Source organism: Brachyhypopomus gauderio, chromosome 3 (genome assembly GCF_052324685.1).
Source record: "Brachyhypopomus gauderio isolate BG-103 chromosome 3, BGAUD_0.2, whole genome shotgun sequence".
In the NCBI taxonomy this organism is placed as follows: Eukaryota; Metazoa; Chordata; class Actinopteri; order Gymnotiformes; family Hypopomidae; genus Brachyhypopomus; species Brachyhypopomus gauderio.
Window position 1 is genome coordinate 40,247,247 of NC_135213.1, and position 19,593 is coordinate 40,266,839.

Below are 19,593 nucleotides of genomic sequence, written 5' to 3' on the forward strand. Positions count from 1 at the left end.
GTTCATATTTATAAGATAATTTCAGGCAAATATAAAAGAACAGAAGTTACACTCATGAAATCGATTAGTTTATTGCTCCATTCAAAGGGCAGCCTAGTTTTCTCCACACACTTAAAATATTATAAAGTCTATAAGCTGAATCCTCAGTTCTATAAACTACTATAACTTCATTATCTATATTAATGTTTTAAGCTACAATGGCATAAATGAAAACATGGAACTACTGTTATTTGGTTATGTATGCTATAACTAACCCAGCAATTGAGTTTAGATTTGCTCACAACATGAGAAGAAACTCATCTTTTAATTAACTAAGTTGTACTATCATCATTACGTATTTTAAAACAATAATAAAATGAAGAAAAAAACAGAAGTAAAGGGGGCCCTTGGCCCTGAGCTAAACGGTGCTGGTGTTGGTCCTGGTGTTGATGCAGGTGAGGAGGAACCGTGGAAGGGCCTGCTGGCTGTGGAAAATGACGTGGACATCTTTCACGTCATTGGTCACACTGTTGTAACAGACCAGTGGGTCAGACCCAGTCGGAGGAGGCACAATAAGTTCTGGTGAACCTACAGTGCTTTTCCCAGTGAGCACTTGAGCCTCAAAGATGTAGACGTAGTCCTCCTCCCAGTTCTCCCACAGCCTGAGAACTCGCCCCACTTCACTGGTGAAGTAGATCCCAGCTCCACAGCGCTGCTCTGGAAAGTGAATTATGTTCACAGTTAGTGATGTGTGGCCATTACCAGTGACAAAGTAACATTTAACTCCATATCATCTTTGACACTTAATCAGTGTCAGTCACAGGAGGAGTAGATTCAGGTAAGTACAGGGAGTCCAGGTGTGATGGGTTCTACCTGCAGGAGGTGCGTATTCCCTCTGGAAACCTATCCTGCAGATGTGGTCACAGAACTGTGCTGTGACACACTGGTACAGCCACTGGGGTTCACCTGACACTCGTTTCTTGTTCAACTGGAAGAGCTGCTCCAGGGCGTAGTTCTCGATTTTCTCCACCTCAAACAACCAATACAACCACATTCCATGTAATACTTTCATTAGACAGAAAACTCTGAGAGGGGACAACACAATGAAGCAAACCCACATCACTACCCTCCATCACGGGAGGGTGGAGGAGAATGACCAAGATCATACACCCCTGAAGGTCAGTCATGGCCTGGTGGTAGGGAACTGGTCTTGTGACCGGAGGGTCATGGGTTCGATTCCCAGACCTGAGGCCATGACTGAGGTGCCCTTGAGCAAGGCACCTAACCCCAACTGCTCCGGGCTAGGGCTGCCCATCGCTCTGGGCACGTGTGATCCACAGCCCCCTAGTAATCACTAGTGTGAGTGTGTGTGTGTGTGTGTTTTAATTGCACAGATGGGTTAAAGCAGAGGACAAATTTCGATTGCGGTGAAAAATCACAATTGACAAAATATGGTACATTTACATACAAAATCTACATCAGGGGACCTTCTAGCTCCTGGTAGAGGTCCCAAGCTTAAAGGAAAAAGACCACCCAGAGAATGGTGTGTGTGTGTGTATTTATTAAATTTTTTCACATACCTTCATAATTTTCAATCCACAATCCTTAATTTTTTTCCACCTTTCAGTCTCTGTTGAATTAGGTTGGGGTCTGGGTGTCCTCTCATAATATGACCCACTGGTTAACTTGGGCATGCTGGAGTAGAGACTGAAAAAACCTAATGTACAAAGAAACAATGAGACTACCTTTCAGATATAACAGCATTACCCAAGACACCATGCGGTTGTGTTCTTAGAGCTTACACGTCCTCCTGAGCTGCTGCCCTTGTTCAGTCTTTGCTTGTCCAAGTCTGCAGTCAACCTTAAAGGTTTTGCCATTCATAGAAACAGTGTCAACACCTGCAAGGTAAGCCTTCTCCAAAGCAGTGCTAGTGTCTACTCTCTCCGAGCCGAGGGAATCCTCCCAGCGGACCACAGAGTGCAACAGGTCTTCCTCTTCTGTCTGAGCAAAAACATCTTGAGCCTGGCAGAGCATCGACTCCACCTCTATAGCAGCACAAGCGACTGCTACGGGTCGCTCCCCTGTGATGGTAATACCACATTTGCCCTTTCTGAAAGACTCTGTGATAAAAACATTAAATATGGTCTGAAAGGACTTCAGATTTGCATGATCCTGTTGGCCCAAGTGCATGATTAGGTTGTTTTCCACATCAGCAGAGAATCGAGAAAAGTGCAGCATTCTGTCTGTCCATCGTTGGGCCTCTCTCAGTGCCTCATGGGAGTTAGCGAAGAGCTCAATGCCAGGAGTCGTTCCATAGTCGTCAAACGATGAGCCTGTCAGAGCATTGAAAGAAATTTTTATCTTTCTTTTCTATTTTTTAAATATATTTTGTAGAGTCCTTTTTAAATAATTCCTCTGTTCTTACCTTTGCCAGTGGAACTACTGGTGACAGCAGCACTCGTTTTCTCCAGTAAAGCCAATTCCCGTTCAAAAGCCTGAAATACATCGATCCAGTCAAAATCACCTATCAAACTGCCTGTTTGACATTTCACGATTCACAATATGCATTTTGAGTTCCACAGCAAAACAAATGGCACTGTGAAAAGTGTAAACTACACCTGTACCTCGAATGCACGTATGTCTTGTGAAAAAATGACAAAATATACGTCCATTTTCTTCCCTCTGTGGGTCTGGGCAAATTCTTGTACTGCACTCATCATTATCTTAGAAACGTCTTCGTTCCGAAAGCCAAGGTTGCCAGTGCCAATAGTGGGGAAAGCTAACGACGAGAAGCCATCTTTACTGGCCATGCTAAGACATTTCATGACCACCGAATGAAGAATCTACAAAAACATGTGATTCATGTTATGACAGAAATTAATCTGAGCCACTCAAATCAATACAAATTAAGGATGAAATAAACTCCAAATTAAAAATCACAATATTAATGACATAACATTTATTATAAAGAAGTAGTGAAAGACAGTGTGGCCAGCATAAATGAAATCTGACCTTATCAGCATTGTAACTGCTGCTCTTCTGAGCACAGACAGTGTGGTACACTGCCTTACAATTCAGCTTATAGGCACCAGTAGAAATAACACTCCCATCCTCAGTGGGCCTGATTCGATGCTTTCGTATTTCATACTGCATCTTGTATCCAGCTTTGTCCAGTATAGCCTTTGAAATCTGTCCGCCTGATAAGTCAAACGTACGTCCCACTGTGTTCACAATGACATCTGCCTGTAAACAGTGTCAGAAAAAGAATCAATACAAGACATAATTAAAAGACTACTAACAGTTTGAATTATTTTGGTCTGTTAAAAACTTCAAAAACTCGTAAGATTTTTTTTTATTAATGTGTTTTATGAAGGGGGAAGGAGGATAAATTCAGCCTTTTCAGAGCTGCGATTAAGTCTTGAATTATCATTAGGCTAGTTTTAAATAAATCTAGGGTTACGGTTAAAAAACAAATTAAAAAAAGTAATGAAGTAATAGATTTGTGCTCAAAATTGTAATTATTTAATATTGTATAAATATTACTTTTAACATATAATGAAAAACAATAATTGTAAATAGTGAATTCAACAAATCACAACACTTAAACATACTTGATATATTCTGAAAAATCACACCAAAATGCCTAAAATAATTGAAGTCACATGTTCAAATCAGAGCCAGAGCTCATTCCTACTTAAGTGCTCTTTTACAGATACTAGTTAAAGGTCAAGAGTGGTTCGTTTTTATTGTTGTTCTTTAACTTACTGCCTCATTCTCGATGGCACCCTTTTTGAGTAACAGTGTAATGTTTCCGAGGTCCACACTGGGGTATGCAGGCCCAGTTCGTGTCCTGGTCTGACTTGGCTCTGACTTGACCCACTGTCCCATGTGGTCAGATGGCCCCAGTAACATCATGCATGCTCTAAGCATCTCCTGAACTGTGGGATCATCATTATTCACCAGGCGTAAGTCCAGGCTCCCGTTTGATGCTGTTCGGTTATCGCTAAAACACTTCACAGTGTTTACAATGATGTTTGCACAGATATCACGTGGAAAATTGTAGAGACCTGAGCTAACTGCAGGGATTGCCACAGACTTCAGGTTGTTATACTCAGTTAGTTCTAAAATGCTCCAAACAGCATTCTCTAGCAAACCTGCTGCCTTTTCAAGTTCTGTCCTCGTTGGGTTTGGGGATACACAAGGTCCAACTGCATGTATGATCATCTTACAAGGAAGATTTCCAGCTGGGGTAGTAAAAGCTTTACCTGTGGGGACTTTCCCATATTGATTTACAAGTTGGTTACTCATTTGTTGTATTATGGGACCTCCAGCTTTGCTCAGAGCGAGAGCAAGTCCCCCTGCATGATTTAAGTCCTCATTGGCCGCATTAACCACAGCATCCACCCTGTGGGCTGTGAGATCATCCTTCCACACAGATATCTTCAAGCCATTGGCCAGCGGTTTCGAGTACTTCATTTCAGGCTGGGTTGAGTTGGCACGGCCAGGGGATGAAGTGGTGGGTACATCTACATTATGGACCACAGCCGTGCAACCAAATTTTCCTTTTAAAGCAGTGCATAAGGCATAATGGCTCTGTTTCACAATCTCAATCCCTTCTGGGCTGAGTAGAATATATGCCTTTGTACTCATTGCAGCCATTTTTCTTCAAACAGAAATAGCAGAGATCCTTTAAAAGAAAGAAGGAAAGAGCATGAAAAAAAATCCCACACCATCATTACTGAGAATAACTGATCATTACTGAGAATAACTGATCATTACTGAGACTAACTGATCATTACTGAGAATAACTGATCATTACTGAGACTAACTGATCATTACTGAGAATAACTGATCATTACTGAGACTAACTGATCATTACTGAGAATAACTGATCATTACTGAGAATAACTGATCATTACTGAGACTAACTGATCATTACTGAGAATAACTGATCATTACTGAGAATAACTGATCATTACTGAGAATAACTGATCATCACTGAGAATAACTGATCATCACTGAGAATAACTGATCATTACTGAGAATAACTGATCATTACTGAGACTAACTGATCATTACTGAGAATAACTGATCATTACTGAGAATAACTGATCATTACTAAGACTAACTTATCATTACTGAGAATAACATCATTACTGAGACTGATCATTACTGAGAATAACATCATTACTGAGACTGATCATTACTGAGAATAACTGATTATTACTGAGACTGACTGATCATTACTGAGACTAATTGATCATTACTGATACTAACTGATCATTACTGATACTAGCTGTTCATCACTGATACTAGCTGATTATGATCATACTGAGCTTGGTTAGTTATCATTGAGGTTGGTTGCTTATCTGTTGGTTGCATGGTCTGAGTGTTGCCAATTATTATTATTTATTGATTGATTTCTACCATTGACACTGTGATATAATTTCTGAATTCAATTAGTCCTGGATGTTTCAGACTGTTCTAAATCTGTTTTAAACATGGCTGCCTCCATGTGCAGGACCTGGTCTATGTAGCATAAACTGATTCATTAGCAGAATGCAATCTGATTCTTCATCTCATGTAAGATACACTTAATAGAACATGTAATAATTTTCACAAATAGCTTTCTTTGCTACGTCTGGCGACTAAAATGGCTACTCATTTAATGTTGTAACACATGTAAATAACATATTCCTGTATAGCCTACTATTAATGGTCTAAAAGATTACATTACTTGTTTATCATTTTTTTATTTTAAAGTCCCTCTTAAGTCCATTGACCTTTTTTTGTACAATTTTTCTAACCAAATATATGTAGACAAAATCAATTAAGGGTGTTGAAAAGCTGTGAGAATCTGGAGTTTTAAGCTGTCCTTGATAACCTGTGTGTGGTGGTCAGTGCAAGAAAAACAAACCAATGTTCCAGTTATGGTTCACCCTTATGGTTCCAGTTATGGTTCAGGGGACCCTGTTGTTAATTTACTACATTCATGTGCCTGTTTCCACTACATTTGTACGAGTCCCCGGTAATATCACTGGTGTTGGAGCCACACACACAGGGTCACATTTGGACTGCTGAGGTGAATTTACCCCCATACTCCGCTTTCCTAGTGAACTACTGCAACTACTCGCTTCTGCAAATGCATTCAGTTTGAAGTTGTGAAGTTAAGCGTCGACAGATCTTAGCGAAAGGACCGACACAATAATACTACGTTAAATAGTATTTAGACGAGCAGTCTTAAAATATCTTGAATATGGGGATGTTAGTCTGTAATCGCGCTTGTTGGGGATTTTGTAGAAATGACTTACCTGATGTGTCAAAAGCAAAGACGACCAACAAAACGACGTAGTTAGAAATAAAGTCGAAAGCAAAAGTGTTTCCAAACCTGTATTACGGGCCTTCTCTCCACTGCACAACAACATCTACTTCATCAGGTTTGAGGCCAAAGTCGCAGCGATTATTGTTTCATTTTTGACATTGACGTTCAAACTATTTCACTTCCACTTCTGACAGGTCGTGCAGTCGTGCTGAGTTCGCCCTATAATATTACACTATAATTTTACACTATAATTGACCCAATGACTGTATGACTTTACCGTGTGTCTATGGTTCAGCACCAGCGTGTAAAATAACTTTCGTCTTCCGTGTCCGTCTCTTCTCTCCAGTCTCCATATCGGGAAAACAAAAGTGAAACTGTAGTGAAGCCCCGAGCCCGTCCGCCTCAGCCCGTCAGTACACGGCTCGCCATGGACCAGGAGTTTCCACACGGCCTGTGTGTGGAGGGCAACTGGCGCCCCAAGACCCCGAATTTAAAAAACAAACTCACCATTTATTTCCAGAGTAAGAAGTCATGCGGGGGGGACTGTTGTGTGAGGTATCACCCTTCAGATGGACAGACAGCCTCCGTGCACTTCAAACTACAGGAAGGTACGTTCACTTTGACTATCGGTAATACCACCGTGCTTTTATTAATACTCTGTGATTTAGAAATGTTTTACTTGTCCGTGAGTATGTAAGGAAACTGAAATGGGAAAGTATGTGAGAGTCTGCCTTAGACAAACGCATCTTTATACGTGTCCTTTTGTCTGTGTAGTGAGACAAAACGTCCTTCAGAAACAGACTCACCAAATAAAAGTGGGCAAAGACCTCGTGACTCTGAATGTGTATCTGCCCCCAGAAGAGTCAGAAGATGCCCAGGTACTGCAAACATACTTCAGTTTATGTGGAATTAATGAAATAATATTAATATATTTTGGAAGCTTGCTCAAATTTCTAACACACATTTCTTAGGAATCAAAGTCTCCAATCAAAACACACCAAACAGGTGAGAGATCGTGAGAGACACTGAAACACGAGATTGATTTTACTTCAGCTGCTTCATACAGACACTAGCGGTCAAGTAAATGAAGAATGTGCTGCCCTCTAGAGGACGATCTACGTGTTTGCATTCGTTATACCTTTACGCTATGGTAGCTACAAAAGTGTTCTTTGCATAGGGGACCCCTGGAGGCCCCTGGAGCCCACAGCTCCTAGTAAAAAAAACCCCCTGAATGAACTCCACACCCATATTCGCCTTTCTGACCTATTCTGCAGTCAGAATCCTGCCCAACAGTCAGTCAAGTTTTATAGAATGAAGTGATATGGTGACATAATGCTCGACTCTAGTGAACTCAGAAAGCTGACAGTGCACCAGTAGAAACAACAGGACAAACACAGAGCAAGTGTGAGCAGTGGTAATACGTAGGAGACTGGGAGCAGGTCAGGTGCTGTGTGTGAATGAGTGAGAGCGCAGACACGTGTCTCAAAAGGAAATAATGCATCCAGACACATCAATATGCGAGTGTAGCAGACATTAACCGGACGATGGACCACGGGCGGGAGAAGAAGTCACACAACACACTGGGATATGGTACTCTGCGTTGTTTAATCAGTTCAGTGTCCAGATGCTTCTCTCTGAGTGAGACATGGGGCAGAATCAGCACACACACACACACACACACACACACACACACACACACACACACACACACACACACACACAGGCTCTGCTTCTCACTCACTCACTCTCTCTCTCTCTCTCTCTCTCTCTCTCTCCCTCCCTCCCGCCTGCACGAGGCATAAAACAGTGGATGACTCAACACCAATGTTAAAAACGTTGTCTAACTCAGTTTAAATTAAGAGTTTAGAAAGAGAGGTTCATATACATGTCAACTAGCGATGTAACTTCACACAGCGAAGTTTATATCTCCTAAACTTACTTAAAATATAAGTTTCTACATCTTTAAAATGTGAAAGCTACGGGAGAGCGCAAAACACCTGCTTACCAGTTCAGCATTCCCGATGCTACTGGCGATTTTGTCGTGAAAGCACCGGATAGCTCAGACGTGTGTTGCACTAATTGCCGCCCCACATACAACAAACAAGGGGGAGACTCCCAAAAGGAACCAAATACAAAAACCTCCTTTTTTCAAAGTTTTAGCTTAACTTATAATTGAGTTTGTAATACAAAGCTTGGTGAAGTTCATAAAAAAATAAAACATTCAGATATTCAAGCAAAAATGACTATTGCCACCTGCTACACGTGTCATGACAGCACTGTTTTTTTTACCTTGTCTTTCCAGTCTAACTACAAAAGGTGTGTGTTTTCTTTGCAGCTGACGAAGGACAATCACCTGGCCAGGATGAAAATGCCACACTTGAGGAACCTCAGTGTGAGGAGGTGAAGGAGGAGCCCGATGACGACGGTGAAGACCCAGCACCCAGATCGGCTGTCCTCAGAAACACCCAGAACATGACTCAGGAGTACCTGCATATGCTGGTGGAGAACATCCTCAAGACCAGCCCTGAAACCAAAGAGTTTAGCATCGAAATGATCCCTGAGAACAACTGTGCTGTGGCCACGTTCTGTAGCAGAAAAGGTGAATTGGTAGTCTCAGCATAAAAACATTGTTCTTTTTTGTGTACAGTGTACCAACAGGTTGGTAGAATACAGAGACGGAGGCATTGAAGTTCACTGTGAAAATGTTTATTTAAATAGTGCGTTTATCGCGTAATGGTAGTCTCCTTATCTTAAAGGCGTTAAAAGCGGAGCTATAACCTCAATGTTTGTCAGTAAAAATAAAGTACATGATGTAAATAATTTTGAATTTCTTTGTACCTTAGGTGCAGAGCAGTTCATCATGTCTTGCCCAGATAACTCAGTCGTTAGGAGGAAGAAACTCGAAGTCACTCGTCTTGAGGTTACTAACATGGTGAAAGTTGAGGAAGTGACATGTAACTCTGACTACCTCTCACTGTATTTTGACAAATTTGGAGAAATAGAGGGTGATGTGGAAATGCTTGAAGATGAACAGTCAGCCATTCTCACCTTTCAGGATTACACAGGTAAGGTCTTTTAACAATTATTATGTATTTGTCCAGATTGGCAAAGACTTACTGCAATGTGATGTTGCATATTTTACAGTATTATCCTGTATTCATTATTTTACTTAAAATACATTCATGTAATTTTTTTGTAAAGTGGCTGGAGTTTTTTAATTACTACAGCCCTTAAATAATAAATATTTGTGTGACATGCGTGAGGAAGCTGAATGCTGAGTTAAGAATGTCGCTAATCAAACAATATTTATTTAACAAATATTCTGACAACATTTAAGAACGTCAAACAAGGCCTGACAAAGAACGCAGACAATATGAACACTTAAATACCCTCACAACAGCAAGACACACCTGGAGTGGGGGGGTCAGGGGTTGTACTGTGGCAATTTGGAAGATTTAATAACTTAAACTCTGACATTTGTTTTTCAGCTGTAAACACAGTTCTCAGAACTCAACATCAGATTAAAAAGCACCCGATCAGAGTTTACCCATACTACGCATCATTGGGAACAGCCCTTTATGGTAAAGAGAGACCTACTTTGAACCTCCCAGAGACCTTCATACAGAATATTGACGAATCTATCTGGAAGTATCTCCAAGAAAACAAAAAATCTTTGGCACTTCTTGTTGAATATATGTCCAAACATTGGTGTCAGCTGGACTTTAGAGACGCTGCTGTGAGGATCAGTCCTCATCAATCCCTCCTTTGCCAAGGCGTGAAGACGAGAAAACTCCTCCATATGTGGAAAGAAAACGCCTCTGTGGAATTCACGTCTGCGTTGTCCAAATATAAAGCACTAGAAATCCAGATTCAGAGGGATGCGTGGGCTGAGTTGGAGATAGACGTCTTCAGGACATTAACATCTGAGCCTGTAACTCTGGTCCCTCAAAAAGATGAAGGAACAATCATCATAGCGGGCCTCATAGACGACGTGTGCAGGACTGGTGACGTTGTACAGAACACCGTTAACACCATCACTCAAAGGATTCAGAGGGAGAGAGGCAGTGTAACAGACGATGTCTCCATGGATCCATCTACGTATGAGATCGTCATGCTAAACGGTCTGGAGCAAAACCTTAAAGTCACATTTCCTGAGCTGGATATAAATTACCACAAGCAAAGCCACAAGATAACTCTCTATGGCCTAAAAGAAGAGGTACTTGAGTCCAAGAATAAGATCCTGCTAGATGTCCTTAGCCTTCATCAGAGGATGGTGGAACTCCAGCCATCGATTCTGGAGTTTTTATGTAAAGGGAATCAGGAGGATCTAAACAGGAGCTTGTTCTTATCCAAGGGAATTAATGCATCACTGGCAATTAAGGAAAATCATCCAAAGCTTTTTGCCAAAACGGATAAATCCTTGAGTGATGGTGAGGAACAGCTGAAAAGACTGTTATGTTGTAAACTCTTAGATGTAGAAGACCCCACTGTGCTTAGAAGGGCAGACTGGCAAGATCTTGTTGCAAACTTAAATATCACATTCAATTCAGAAGAATTGGCTGTTGTAATCAACACATCAGACAACCAAGTTGAAGTTTGTGGCTTTGTTCGACAAGTCTTGTTAGTCCAAGAACAGCTGACTGAATATATACAGAACAATTCTTTAATCACTAAAACCTTTAAGACTGAAAAGATTATAGTCAGATTTATTCAGGAGCACCAGAAGGAATTATGGTTTGAGAGTGTGAAAAATAAAGTAAATGTTGACTTTAAAGACAACACGATCTCGTTGTGCGGCCCAAGGATGTGTGTCTCTGAGAGTACGCCTATCTTTGAGGCTTTGCTTTCATCTGTTTCTTGCTGCAACTTGAAAGTAGCTAGGCCTGGTGCCAGGAAATTTTTCAAGGATAAAGAATCAATGTATATTTCAACAGCCAAGAATAATATGGGGTGTTTGGTTGAGTTAGTAGACGAACGTGAGCTTGCCCAGCATACTGGTGCCACCACAGAACAGGGAGTACTAACACCTGATGGGGTGGAGATTATAGTCAACAAAGGAGACATATGCTACTATCCAGTAGACGCTGTTGTTAGTCCAGCTAGTGAGACGCTTGACTTTGGTGGAGGTCTATCAATGGCACTTTCCAATGCTGCTGGACCACAACTGCAGGAGACCTGTAAGAAGATCATTCAGAAGCGTTCAAAGCTGAACACGGGCGATGCTGTCCTTACTCAGGCAGGCGGTCAGCTTCGCTGCAGGTATATCATTCATGCAGTGGGACCACACTTTGATGCTTCTGATCGTCAGGGAGCAGTCAGACTTTTGAAAAAGGCTGTGACGAGGAGTCTGAATCTTGCCGACAGAGAGAACTGCCAGTCTATTGCGATCCCGGCCATAAGTGCTGGAAATTACGGGTTCCCACTGGACCTTTGTGCAGACACCATTGTTGCAGCCATTAAGGAGTTCTTTGAGTTCATGATGGGGGACACTTGCTTAAGAAAAATCCATCTGATTGACAACAACACCACAACAGTGGAGGCTTTAGAAGCCGCAGTACAGAACGTGTATGGGCAGAGACTCACCGGGCAGAGACTCACCAGTCAGAAGACGAGATCCAGGGGAAATTCACACAACCATCAGCAAAAGCAAAACCTGTCCAGTTCATCAATCCATGGTTCATCCCAGAGTGTTAAGACCAAAGAGGGACTGACCATCAATATTTCACAGTGCAACATCCAGGACGCCTCCGTGAGTTGAATTATTCTATTCAAAATTATTTTTTCAAATTGGCTAAAATATGTTTTTATAATGTATATATTTGTAGTTTCTGTTATACGTAATCTATAGCAATTTATTTATTGGTTGATTTTGCATCTGTCTTTGTCCGTAGATGGATGTTATTGTGAACTCTGTATCTTCTGATCTGGACCTTAACACCGGCGCCATCTCGAACGCCATCTTTCATGCAGCTGGGCCCCAGCTTCAGAACCTCCTTCACAAGCAGGCGCTGGGCCCTGCAGCCGTGGGATCGTTCTTTGTCACTGGTGGCTGCAACCTTAAAACCAATTTTGTGTTTCATGTTGTTGCTCCCAAATGGAACGGGTCACAACAGAAGGTACAGCTCACTATTCTTACCATGTCTCAGCTTTCTATGTGAAGAGCTTTGAATGGCAAATCAATTTAATTTGATCTCATTTATTTATTTATTCTGCAAGTTTCATTTTATAAGGCAGTTTTGGACATGTATTAACACATTTGAACACATTCTTGTCTTTGGAAGGTGATGGAGAACATCGTGGACACGTGTTTGGACCAGGCTGAACAGCGCCAGCAGAGCTCAATTGTGTTTCCTGCCATTGGAACAGGAAACCTGGGATTCCCGAAACCTCTGGTGGCTTCAGTCATGCTTGACTCCATTGTTCAGTTTAGCAAAAAAAGGAGCCCTAAGTTCTTACAGGAAGTGATGTGCGCCCTCCACCCTAAAGACACCGAAACCATTAAGGTACATGAACATTGATGGTGTTGGATTTCTTAACGACTTAATGTGTGAAGGTTTTATGTCCTCACAGAGGACAGTAGACACAGGAAGTGATGAACTGTAACATACCTCGTCCTTCCTTACAGGCATTTACAGATGAGTTCAACAAAAGGTTTAATGCCCAGTCATCTGCAGCAGGTGCCGTAACACAGCAAAGCAAAGGTCCCGTAAATATGTTCATACGTTAACTTTGTGGCATACGATGTGCTGTATATGAGTATTTTGATATTTCAGTCGGTAGCTTTGGTTCATAGTCAAATTCAAAGTTGTTTATTGGGTTTGTATTTTTTATATTGAATTCCTAGGTCCTTTTTCAAAGATTACTTCACCAAAATCAGGGACTTATGAGACCATAGTGGGAGGGGTTATGCTTCAGGTTCTTAATGACGATATCACCAAAGAGAAAACAGACATCATTGTCAACTCCACCAATGATGACTTTACTTTGAAATCAGGTAAACGTAACCGTGCTTGCAATTCTAAGCAGGCAAATGGTAAGACATAATCAAGAAGTGTGAAAAAAAAATCTGTTTATGACCTTGTGCTCTTGGAATAATTAAAAACAGATTTGCTACCTACCAGTTAATGTAACGCTGCTCGCTTCTGAAGAATTATTACATAGTACATGCACTAAATATGTATCTCTAATTCTTAAGGTGTCTCAAAGGCTATTTTGGATGCTGCTGGTCCAAACGTAGAAGCAGAATGCAAACAACTGGGTGAGAACTATTATCATTTTGAAATCAAATCAGTAATTATGGTTTGAAAATGACACGCAGTGTATGCAGTTGTGTTGAACCCATTTCATTTTGATCTTTCCAGGAAGTCAGCAAAACCAAGGATTAATAATGACCCAGCAAGGCAACTTGCAGTGCAAAAAAATTATTCATATTTCAGCAAAAAGTAATCCTGTAATAATTCACCAACTCATCGTGCAAGCGCTCAGAATGTGTGTTCAGAACAACCTTACCTCCATTTCCTTCCCTGCTTTTGGAACAGGTAAATATCCCAACGCAGGAGCGAGAAAGATGACATGTCAGGACTGGCCCAACACGTCAGGATCATCCTTACATAGCTCAACTGTGATCTGGGATCTAGGCGGCTATGGCCTTTTGCATAGGAAATTATAAAAATATAGTTATTAGTTTATTATTTAAAAATGTGCCATATTTTGTCAATTGTGAAATTTGTCCTCCGCTTTTTAGAACACACACACTAGTGATTACTAGGGGGCTGTGGATCACACGTGCCCAGAGCGGTGGGCAGCCCTAGCCCGGCGCCCGGGGAACAGTTGGGCTTAGGTGCCTTGCTCAAGGGCACCTCAGTCATGGCCTGTCTGGGAATCGAACCCACGACCCTCCGGTCACAAGACCAGTTCCCTACCACCAGGCCATGACTGCCCTATTAATTCTTGCTAGCCTCAGTTGTTTGGTTGCAAGGTGGTTTTAAAATCTTTAAAATGTCCCTTGTACAGAAATTACTTAAAGTACCCAGTTTAAACATTGGACACTGGACATCACCATGCCTGTTGTAATTCAGTGCCATCTATGCACCATCGTTTGAACAGTGTTTCTGGCTGTGTTTCATGTTGAGTGCTTGTTGTGTTCAGCGGTTCTGTTGTATGTTCAGTGATGCTGCTTGTCTTGCAGGTCAGGGTGGGGTCATTGCAGGGCAGGTCGCAGACGCCATGTTGGATGCTGTAATAGACTTCATGAAACAGACTCCACAGTCCTCCCTCAAACTGGTCCGCATGGTGATTTTCCAGGCACCTATGTTGGCCGACTTCCACCAGAGCATGCTGAAGAGAGAAACCGTGGACAAGCCGAAGAAGGGGACCTTGACAAATATTATGTGTAAGTGTCCATTTCTCCAGGTGTTACATGTTCTGTTATTAAAAGCAAAAAATGTTTTAGAGAAGCATTTTTCTCGTTTTTTCTTTTCAATATGTTCCTATCTCATTGACAGCATATGCCAAATCATTTTTTGGATCTGGGAATAAAGATGTCAAGCAACAGAAGCCCAGGAGGTTTGTAATGGAGGACAAGGTGGTACACGCTGCATGCTTCAACATCTGTGGGCCCTCCCAGGCTGCTGTGCACAGCACCAAGCAGTGGCTTGAGAAGCTCATCTCCGAAGAACAGGTGTCTCAAGAAATCTCAGATGCGGTGATTCATAGTTTGTCCGAGAAAGACTTACGGAGAATCCAAGACCTGCAGCGAGACATGGATGTTAGTGTGAAAATAGAAGACAAGACACAGGGGGCTGCGGCTGAAGACCTGGTAGAGTCCTCGATCATAGTAGAGGGTCTTACCAGGGATGTTCTAACTGCCGCAGGTGAGATCCAGACTATCATTAAAAGAGCCAGAGAAGAGGTGGACCTTAAAAAACAAATCGATGTGACCCACGACCTGGTGGACTGGCAGTATGAGCAGGGTGGACAGTACCACAGCTTTGATCCACAGATAAACTTCGTTTTGGAGAAAGCACTTGTTGTGGGGTCTCAACAAACGGACATCACCTTCCAGGGCCAAATGTATAAAGTCACAATGCCAGATGGTCCAGCTGTGAGCGGTGGCAACCAGATGAACATCAGGCGTGTTGACCGATTAAAAGGTACATGATCCCTGCTTCTCTTATAGTGAGAGTGAGATTAAAAGGTACATGATCCCTGCTTCTCTTATACTGAGAGTGAGATTAAAAGGTACATGATCCCTGCTTCTCTTATACTGAGAGTGAGATTCAAAATTGTAGTGAAGTAAACAAAGAAAAAATATTTTACCTCACAAGTAATTTAGTGCAAAATTTGCTTTAATTATTTAAAAAGCTACGTAAGAAGTTTAAATGGAATATTACTACTTAAAATAATATTACTACTTTAAAAAAAACAAGAATAAACCCTGATTTTTGGTTTATCAGTCATAGCCACTGACAGCCTACCACAGGAATGGGACATCATGAATGCAGGCGAGTTGCTCAAGGTGTGTGTGCTGCAGTCTACAAGTAAGGAATACAACGATGTCTCGAGCCACTTTAGAAAAACCTGCAACAATATCGTTGTTAAGGTGAGTATCTTGTGAGAAACAAATGGGTCGGTCTCTGATCACGGCCACTGGACCGCGGTTTCTACAAGGTCTTATTTCACGTCATGTTCGTTTTTGTTTTTACTTAGATTGAACGGATCCAGAATCCTGGCATGTGGAGGAACTACCAGAATAACAAGAAGATCATGGAGCAAAAGAACAAACATCAGAACAACGAGAAGATTTTGTTCCATGGGACACGGCCCGACTCCGTAAACTACATCAACAACATGGGCTTCAACCGCAGCTACGCAGGGTTAAACGGTACTAGATATATTCAAGAAGACTTTCTGATTTTGCTAACCAGACTCTGCAGACTTTTTGACTAATGTCTCTGTGTTGATTTATTCCAGCGGCTGCCTATGGAAAGGGCACGTATTTTGCACTTAATGCGAGTTACTCTGCCAGCCCCACATATTCAGTACCAAACCAGCAAGGACAGAGGCACATGTATCTCTGCAGAGTTCTCACTGGAGACTACACGGTTGGAAATAGCGCAATGATTGTCCCTCCTCCCAAAAGTGCCAACAGGACTGACCTCTACGACACCGTGGTGGACAGAGTTGCAGGCCCGACCATCTTTGTGGTGTTCCGCGATGACCACGCTTATCCAGAATACCTGATAACCTTCACCTGAACGGCAGTGTGAAATCGTAAAGAACTACATCATGAATCTAAACACAAATATTAGAATATATCTAACCAAAAGGTTCCTTACCTGAAATGCATGACTGGCTTTTGTTACATTGAAGTAAAAAAAACTACAAAGCTTTGCAATGACACTTTTTGCACATTTTACTGGGTGAAATTCTGTAACTTGGTTATAAATTGATGAGAGTAACAGTATACAGTAATTAGAAAGCCAACAAATACAATTTAAAAAGTAATTTCAAGATAAAATAAGTCCATTGAATGAAAAAAAACTGATTTTTTTCAAAAACATTTGTCCTTTATAGTGGACAGGGGGAGATCGTTGATGTCATATATCTGATTCATCTTCTGCGTCAGACCCAAAACCCAAAGCTACTCAGTTTGCCAACTACGTTACTGGAAACTACGTCATTATAGATATTTGATTAAATCCTGCACTTTAAGTAAAATACAATTTAAAGGGCTCTTGTATCTATTCTACCATATCAATGTTTTAAAAATAATTTAAAGATTTCTTTTCAAATTATATGTGGTCAGCATTAACAACAAGAATATTTTTAAAATTAAAACTACCATACTGGTCATTTGGGTCATGTGCAAAACCCCAAATAGCGTAGCAGACCCCCATCTTACCTGCTACACATTAGCACAAGATACGGGACCTTCGGGACGTTCCCTGTGTGCTGTAAAGATCGTGTTCCTGCAGGTCAACCCTGCACATCGTTTACACCTAACGACTACTCTGCACTCTTCTGCCTTCACTTTGTATGTGTTTGTCTTCATAGATAATAAAGATGTTAAAACCTCTCGTCCTACTGTATGTGCCCTTGATGCCAACGTCGCAGTATCGGAAGCACCATTTGATTATTTTGATTTGAAAAAAATTTGGTATAACAGTTGACAAAGAAAGTGTCTAAGTTGACGCAATTAACATTATTAACCATCAGCTTGTTTATTTCAGGGCAGGACTACAAAATTCAATTGCATTAACAAGAAAAATATAAAGTATATATTAATGTACACTCACTGGCCACTTTATTGGGTACGCCTGTAATTAATGCAAATGTTGAATCAGCCAATCACATGGCAGCAACTCAATGCATTTAGGTATCAGAATGGAGAAGAAATGTGATTTAAGTGGCTTTAACGTGGCGTGGTTGTTGGTGCCAGACGGGCTGGTCTGAGTATTTCAGAAACTGCTGATCTACTGGGATTTTCACAAATGTCTTGTTGATGCCAGAGGTCAGAGGAGAATGGGCAGACTGGTTTGAGCTGATAGAACAGCAACAGTAACTCAAATAACCGTTACATATAGTAACAGTAATAGTCGTTACAACCGCATGTAGAAGAACATCTCTGAACACACAACACGTTGAACCTTGAGGCAGATGGTACAGTAGCAGAAGACACACCGGGTGACACTCCTGTCAGCTAAGAACAGGAAACTGAGGCTACAATTCATACAGACTCACCAAAATTGGACAATAGAAGATTGGAAAAAACGTTGCCTGCTCTGATGTGTCTCGACTTCTGCTGTGACATTTGGATGGTAGGGTCAGAATTTGATGTTAACAACACCATATGGGCAACACGGTGGCTTGGTGGTTAGCACGTTTGCCTCTCAGTACTGGGGTCTTGGGTTCAAGTCCCTATCTGAGTTTCCATGTTCTCCCTGTGTTTGTGTGGGTTTCCTCCGGGATCTCCGGTTTCCTCCCACAGTCCAAAAACATGGAGGTTAGGTAAATTGGCAGTCCCTGACAAATTCTCCCTGAGTGTGTGTCTGTGTCTCTCTGTTCAATAAAAAAAAGTAGTGTCTGAGTGTATGTTTGTATGCCCAGTGGTGGATGGTGCTCTGTCACTAGGGTCTGTCCTCTCTCCCCTTCCTGCACCCCATTCAGTCCCCCAGGGGCTGTGGATCCCTGTAGAGAGTACGCTGTGTGTGATTGGCTGTCACTTCACACCGGTGTGTGTGATTGGTTGTCTGTGACTTGTACCTGTGTTAAATTGTAAAGTGCCTTGGGAATTTGGAAAGGTGCTACATAAATCGAACATTCATTCATTCATATTGTATCAACGGTTTAGGCAGGTGGTGGTGTGAGGGATATTTTCCTGGCAAACTTTGGGCCCATTAGTACCAATTGAGCATCGTGTCAATGCCACAGCCTACCTGAGTATTCTTGCTGAACATATCCATCCCTTTATGACCACAGTGTACCCATATTCTGATGGCTACTTCCAGCAGGATAACATGCCATGTCATAAAGCGCGAATTATCTCAGACTGGTTTCTTGAACACGACAATGGGGCAGTCATGGCCTGGTGGTAGGGAATTGGTCTTGTGACCGGAGGGTCGTGGGTTCGATTCCCAGACCTGAGGCCATGACTGAGGTGCCCTTGAGCAAGGCACCTAACCCCAACTGCTCCCCGGGCGCCGGGCTAGGGCTGCCCACCGCTCTGGGGACGTGTGCACCACAGCCCCCTAGTAATCACTGGTGTGTGTGTGTGTGTGTGTGTGTGTGTGTGTGTGTGTGTGTGTGTGTGTGTTAACTGCACAGATGGGTTAAAAGCGGAGGACAAATTTCGATTGCGGTGTAAAATATCACAACAAATGAGATGATCACAACATTTGTTGCTGTCTTTCTCTGCTCCGGCCCTTTCTTCTATTTTCTCACTCAGCTCTGCCCGTTTTCACGTGTCCTCTCAGTCTGAGCCTGTGCCATGTCTCTCTCTGCTTCTCTAAACATCATTAACATCCTGACATGTCCTGATGTGTCCTGTATCTCTGATGTGTCCTGTATCTCCGCTGTTTGTGTTGATACGAGATAAAGGAAAGTTTGCCACAATGAATAACGTGATGTGACATATGTAGATTGATAATGTTAATAATATGATGATAACGTGGTGTAAAGTACTAGGTATTTTAGTTGACAGGTACATACTGGACAATTTCCCTGTTTTGACCCTTCAGTGGAAGGTCATGCCTGGGCATGCATGTCATTTCTTCAACAGAGTAATGTCTAAT

General features: G+C 41.9%; 2 protein-coding genes across 5 annotated transcripts; one reads left to right on the forward strand and one right to left on the reverse strand.

Moving 5' to 3' along the window:
• Positions 1 to 46: 46 nt before the first annotated feature.
• On the reverse strand, positions 47 to 7,033 carry parp9 (poly(ADP-ribose) polymerase family member 9). 4 transcript variants are annotated; one of them, XM_076998359.1, is made up of 9 exons: positions 6,809 to 7,033; positions 3,745 to 4,666; positions 2,992 to 3,222; positions 2,604 to 2,822; positions 2,405 to 2,474; positions 1,782 to 2,312; positions 1,560 to 1,696; positions 853 to 1,009; positions 47 to 696 (listed from the first exon to the last, which is right to left on the reverse strand). In XM_076998359.1, exons 2-9 carry the CDS (start codon positions 4,636 to 4,638, stop codon positions 398 to 400), a joined length of 2,538 nt encoding a protein of 845 aa, XP_076854474.1. In that variant the 5' UTR covers positions 4,639 to 4,666; positions 6,809 to 7,033; the 3' UTR covers positions 47 to 397. The 4 variants fall into 4 exon arrangements, with proteins under 4 accessions (XP_076854474.1, XP_076854473.1, XP_076854470.1 ...); XM_076998358.1 differs by lacking the exon at positions 6,809 to 7,033 and adding an exon at positions 6,579 to 6,729; XM_076998355.1 differs by lacking the exon at positions 6,809 to 7,033 and adding an exon at positions 6,368 to 6,590.
• Positions 6,729 to 17,377, forward strand: parp14rs1 (poly(ADP-ribose) polymerase family member 14-related sequence 1). The gene is made up of 17 exons (XM_076998354.1): positions 6,729 to 6,909; positions 7,076 to 7,179; positions 7,273 to 7,306; positions 8,637 to 8,900; positions 9,145 to 9,366; positions 9,790 to 12,050; positions 12,193 to 12,417; positions 12,583 to 12,804; positions 12,927 to 13,002; positions 13,146 to 13,295; positions 13,497 to 13,559; positions 13,663 to 13,839; positions 14,490 to 14,693; positions 14,806 to 15,453; positions 15,757 to 15,902; positions 16,010 to 16,184; positions 16,274 to 17,377. Exons 1-17 carry the CDS (start codon positions 6,729 to 6,731, stop codon positions 16,555 to 16,557), a joined length of 5,436 nt encoding a protein of 1,811 aa, XP_076854469.1. The 3' UTR covers positions 16,558 to 17,377.
• Positions 17,378 to 19,593: the final 2,216 nt, after the last annotated feature.

What these genes read in the sequence shown, in the direction of transcription:
- parp9 (XM_076998359.1), bottom strand. Translation starts at nt 4,638, where the DNA reads ATGGCTGCAATGAGTACAAAGGCATATATTCTACTCAGCCCAGAAGGG. An exon ending in GTGCCATCGAGAATGAGGCA is followed by an intron (nt 3,223 to 3,744) that starts GTAAGTTAAAGA and finishes CACTGTTTACAG; the next exon opens with GCAGATGTCATTGTGAACAC. An exon ending in GGAATACGCACCTCCTGCAG is followed by an intron (nt 697 to 852) that starts GTAGAACCCATC and finishes TTCACTTTCCAG; the next exon opens with AGCAGCGCTGTGGAGCTGGG.
- parp14rs1 (XM_076998354.1), top strand. Translation starts at nt 6,729, where the DNA reads ATGGACCAGGAGTTTCCACACGGCCTGTGTGTGGAGGGCAACTGGCGC. An exon ending in AATCAAAACACACCAAACAG is followed by an intron (nt 7,307 to 8,636) that starts GTGAGAGATCGT and finishes TTTTCTTTGCAG; the next exon opens with CTGACGAAGGACAATCACCT. An exon ending in GCAACATCCAGGACGCCTCC is followed by an intron (nt 12,051 to 12,192) that starts GTGAGTTGAATT and finishes CTTTGTCCGTAG; the next exon opens with ATGGATGTTATTGTGAACTC.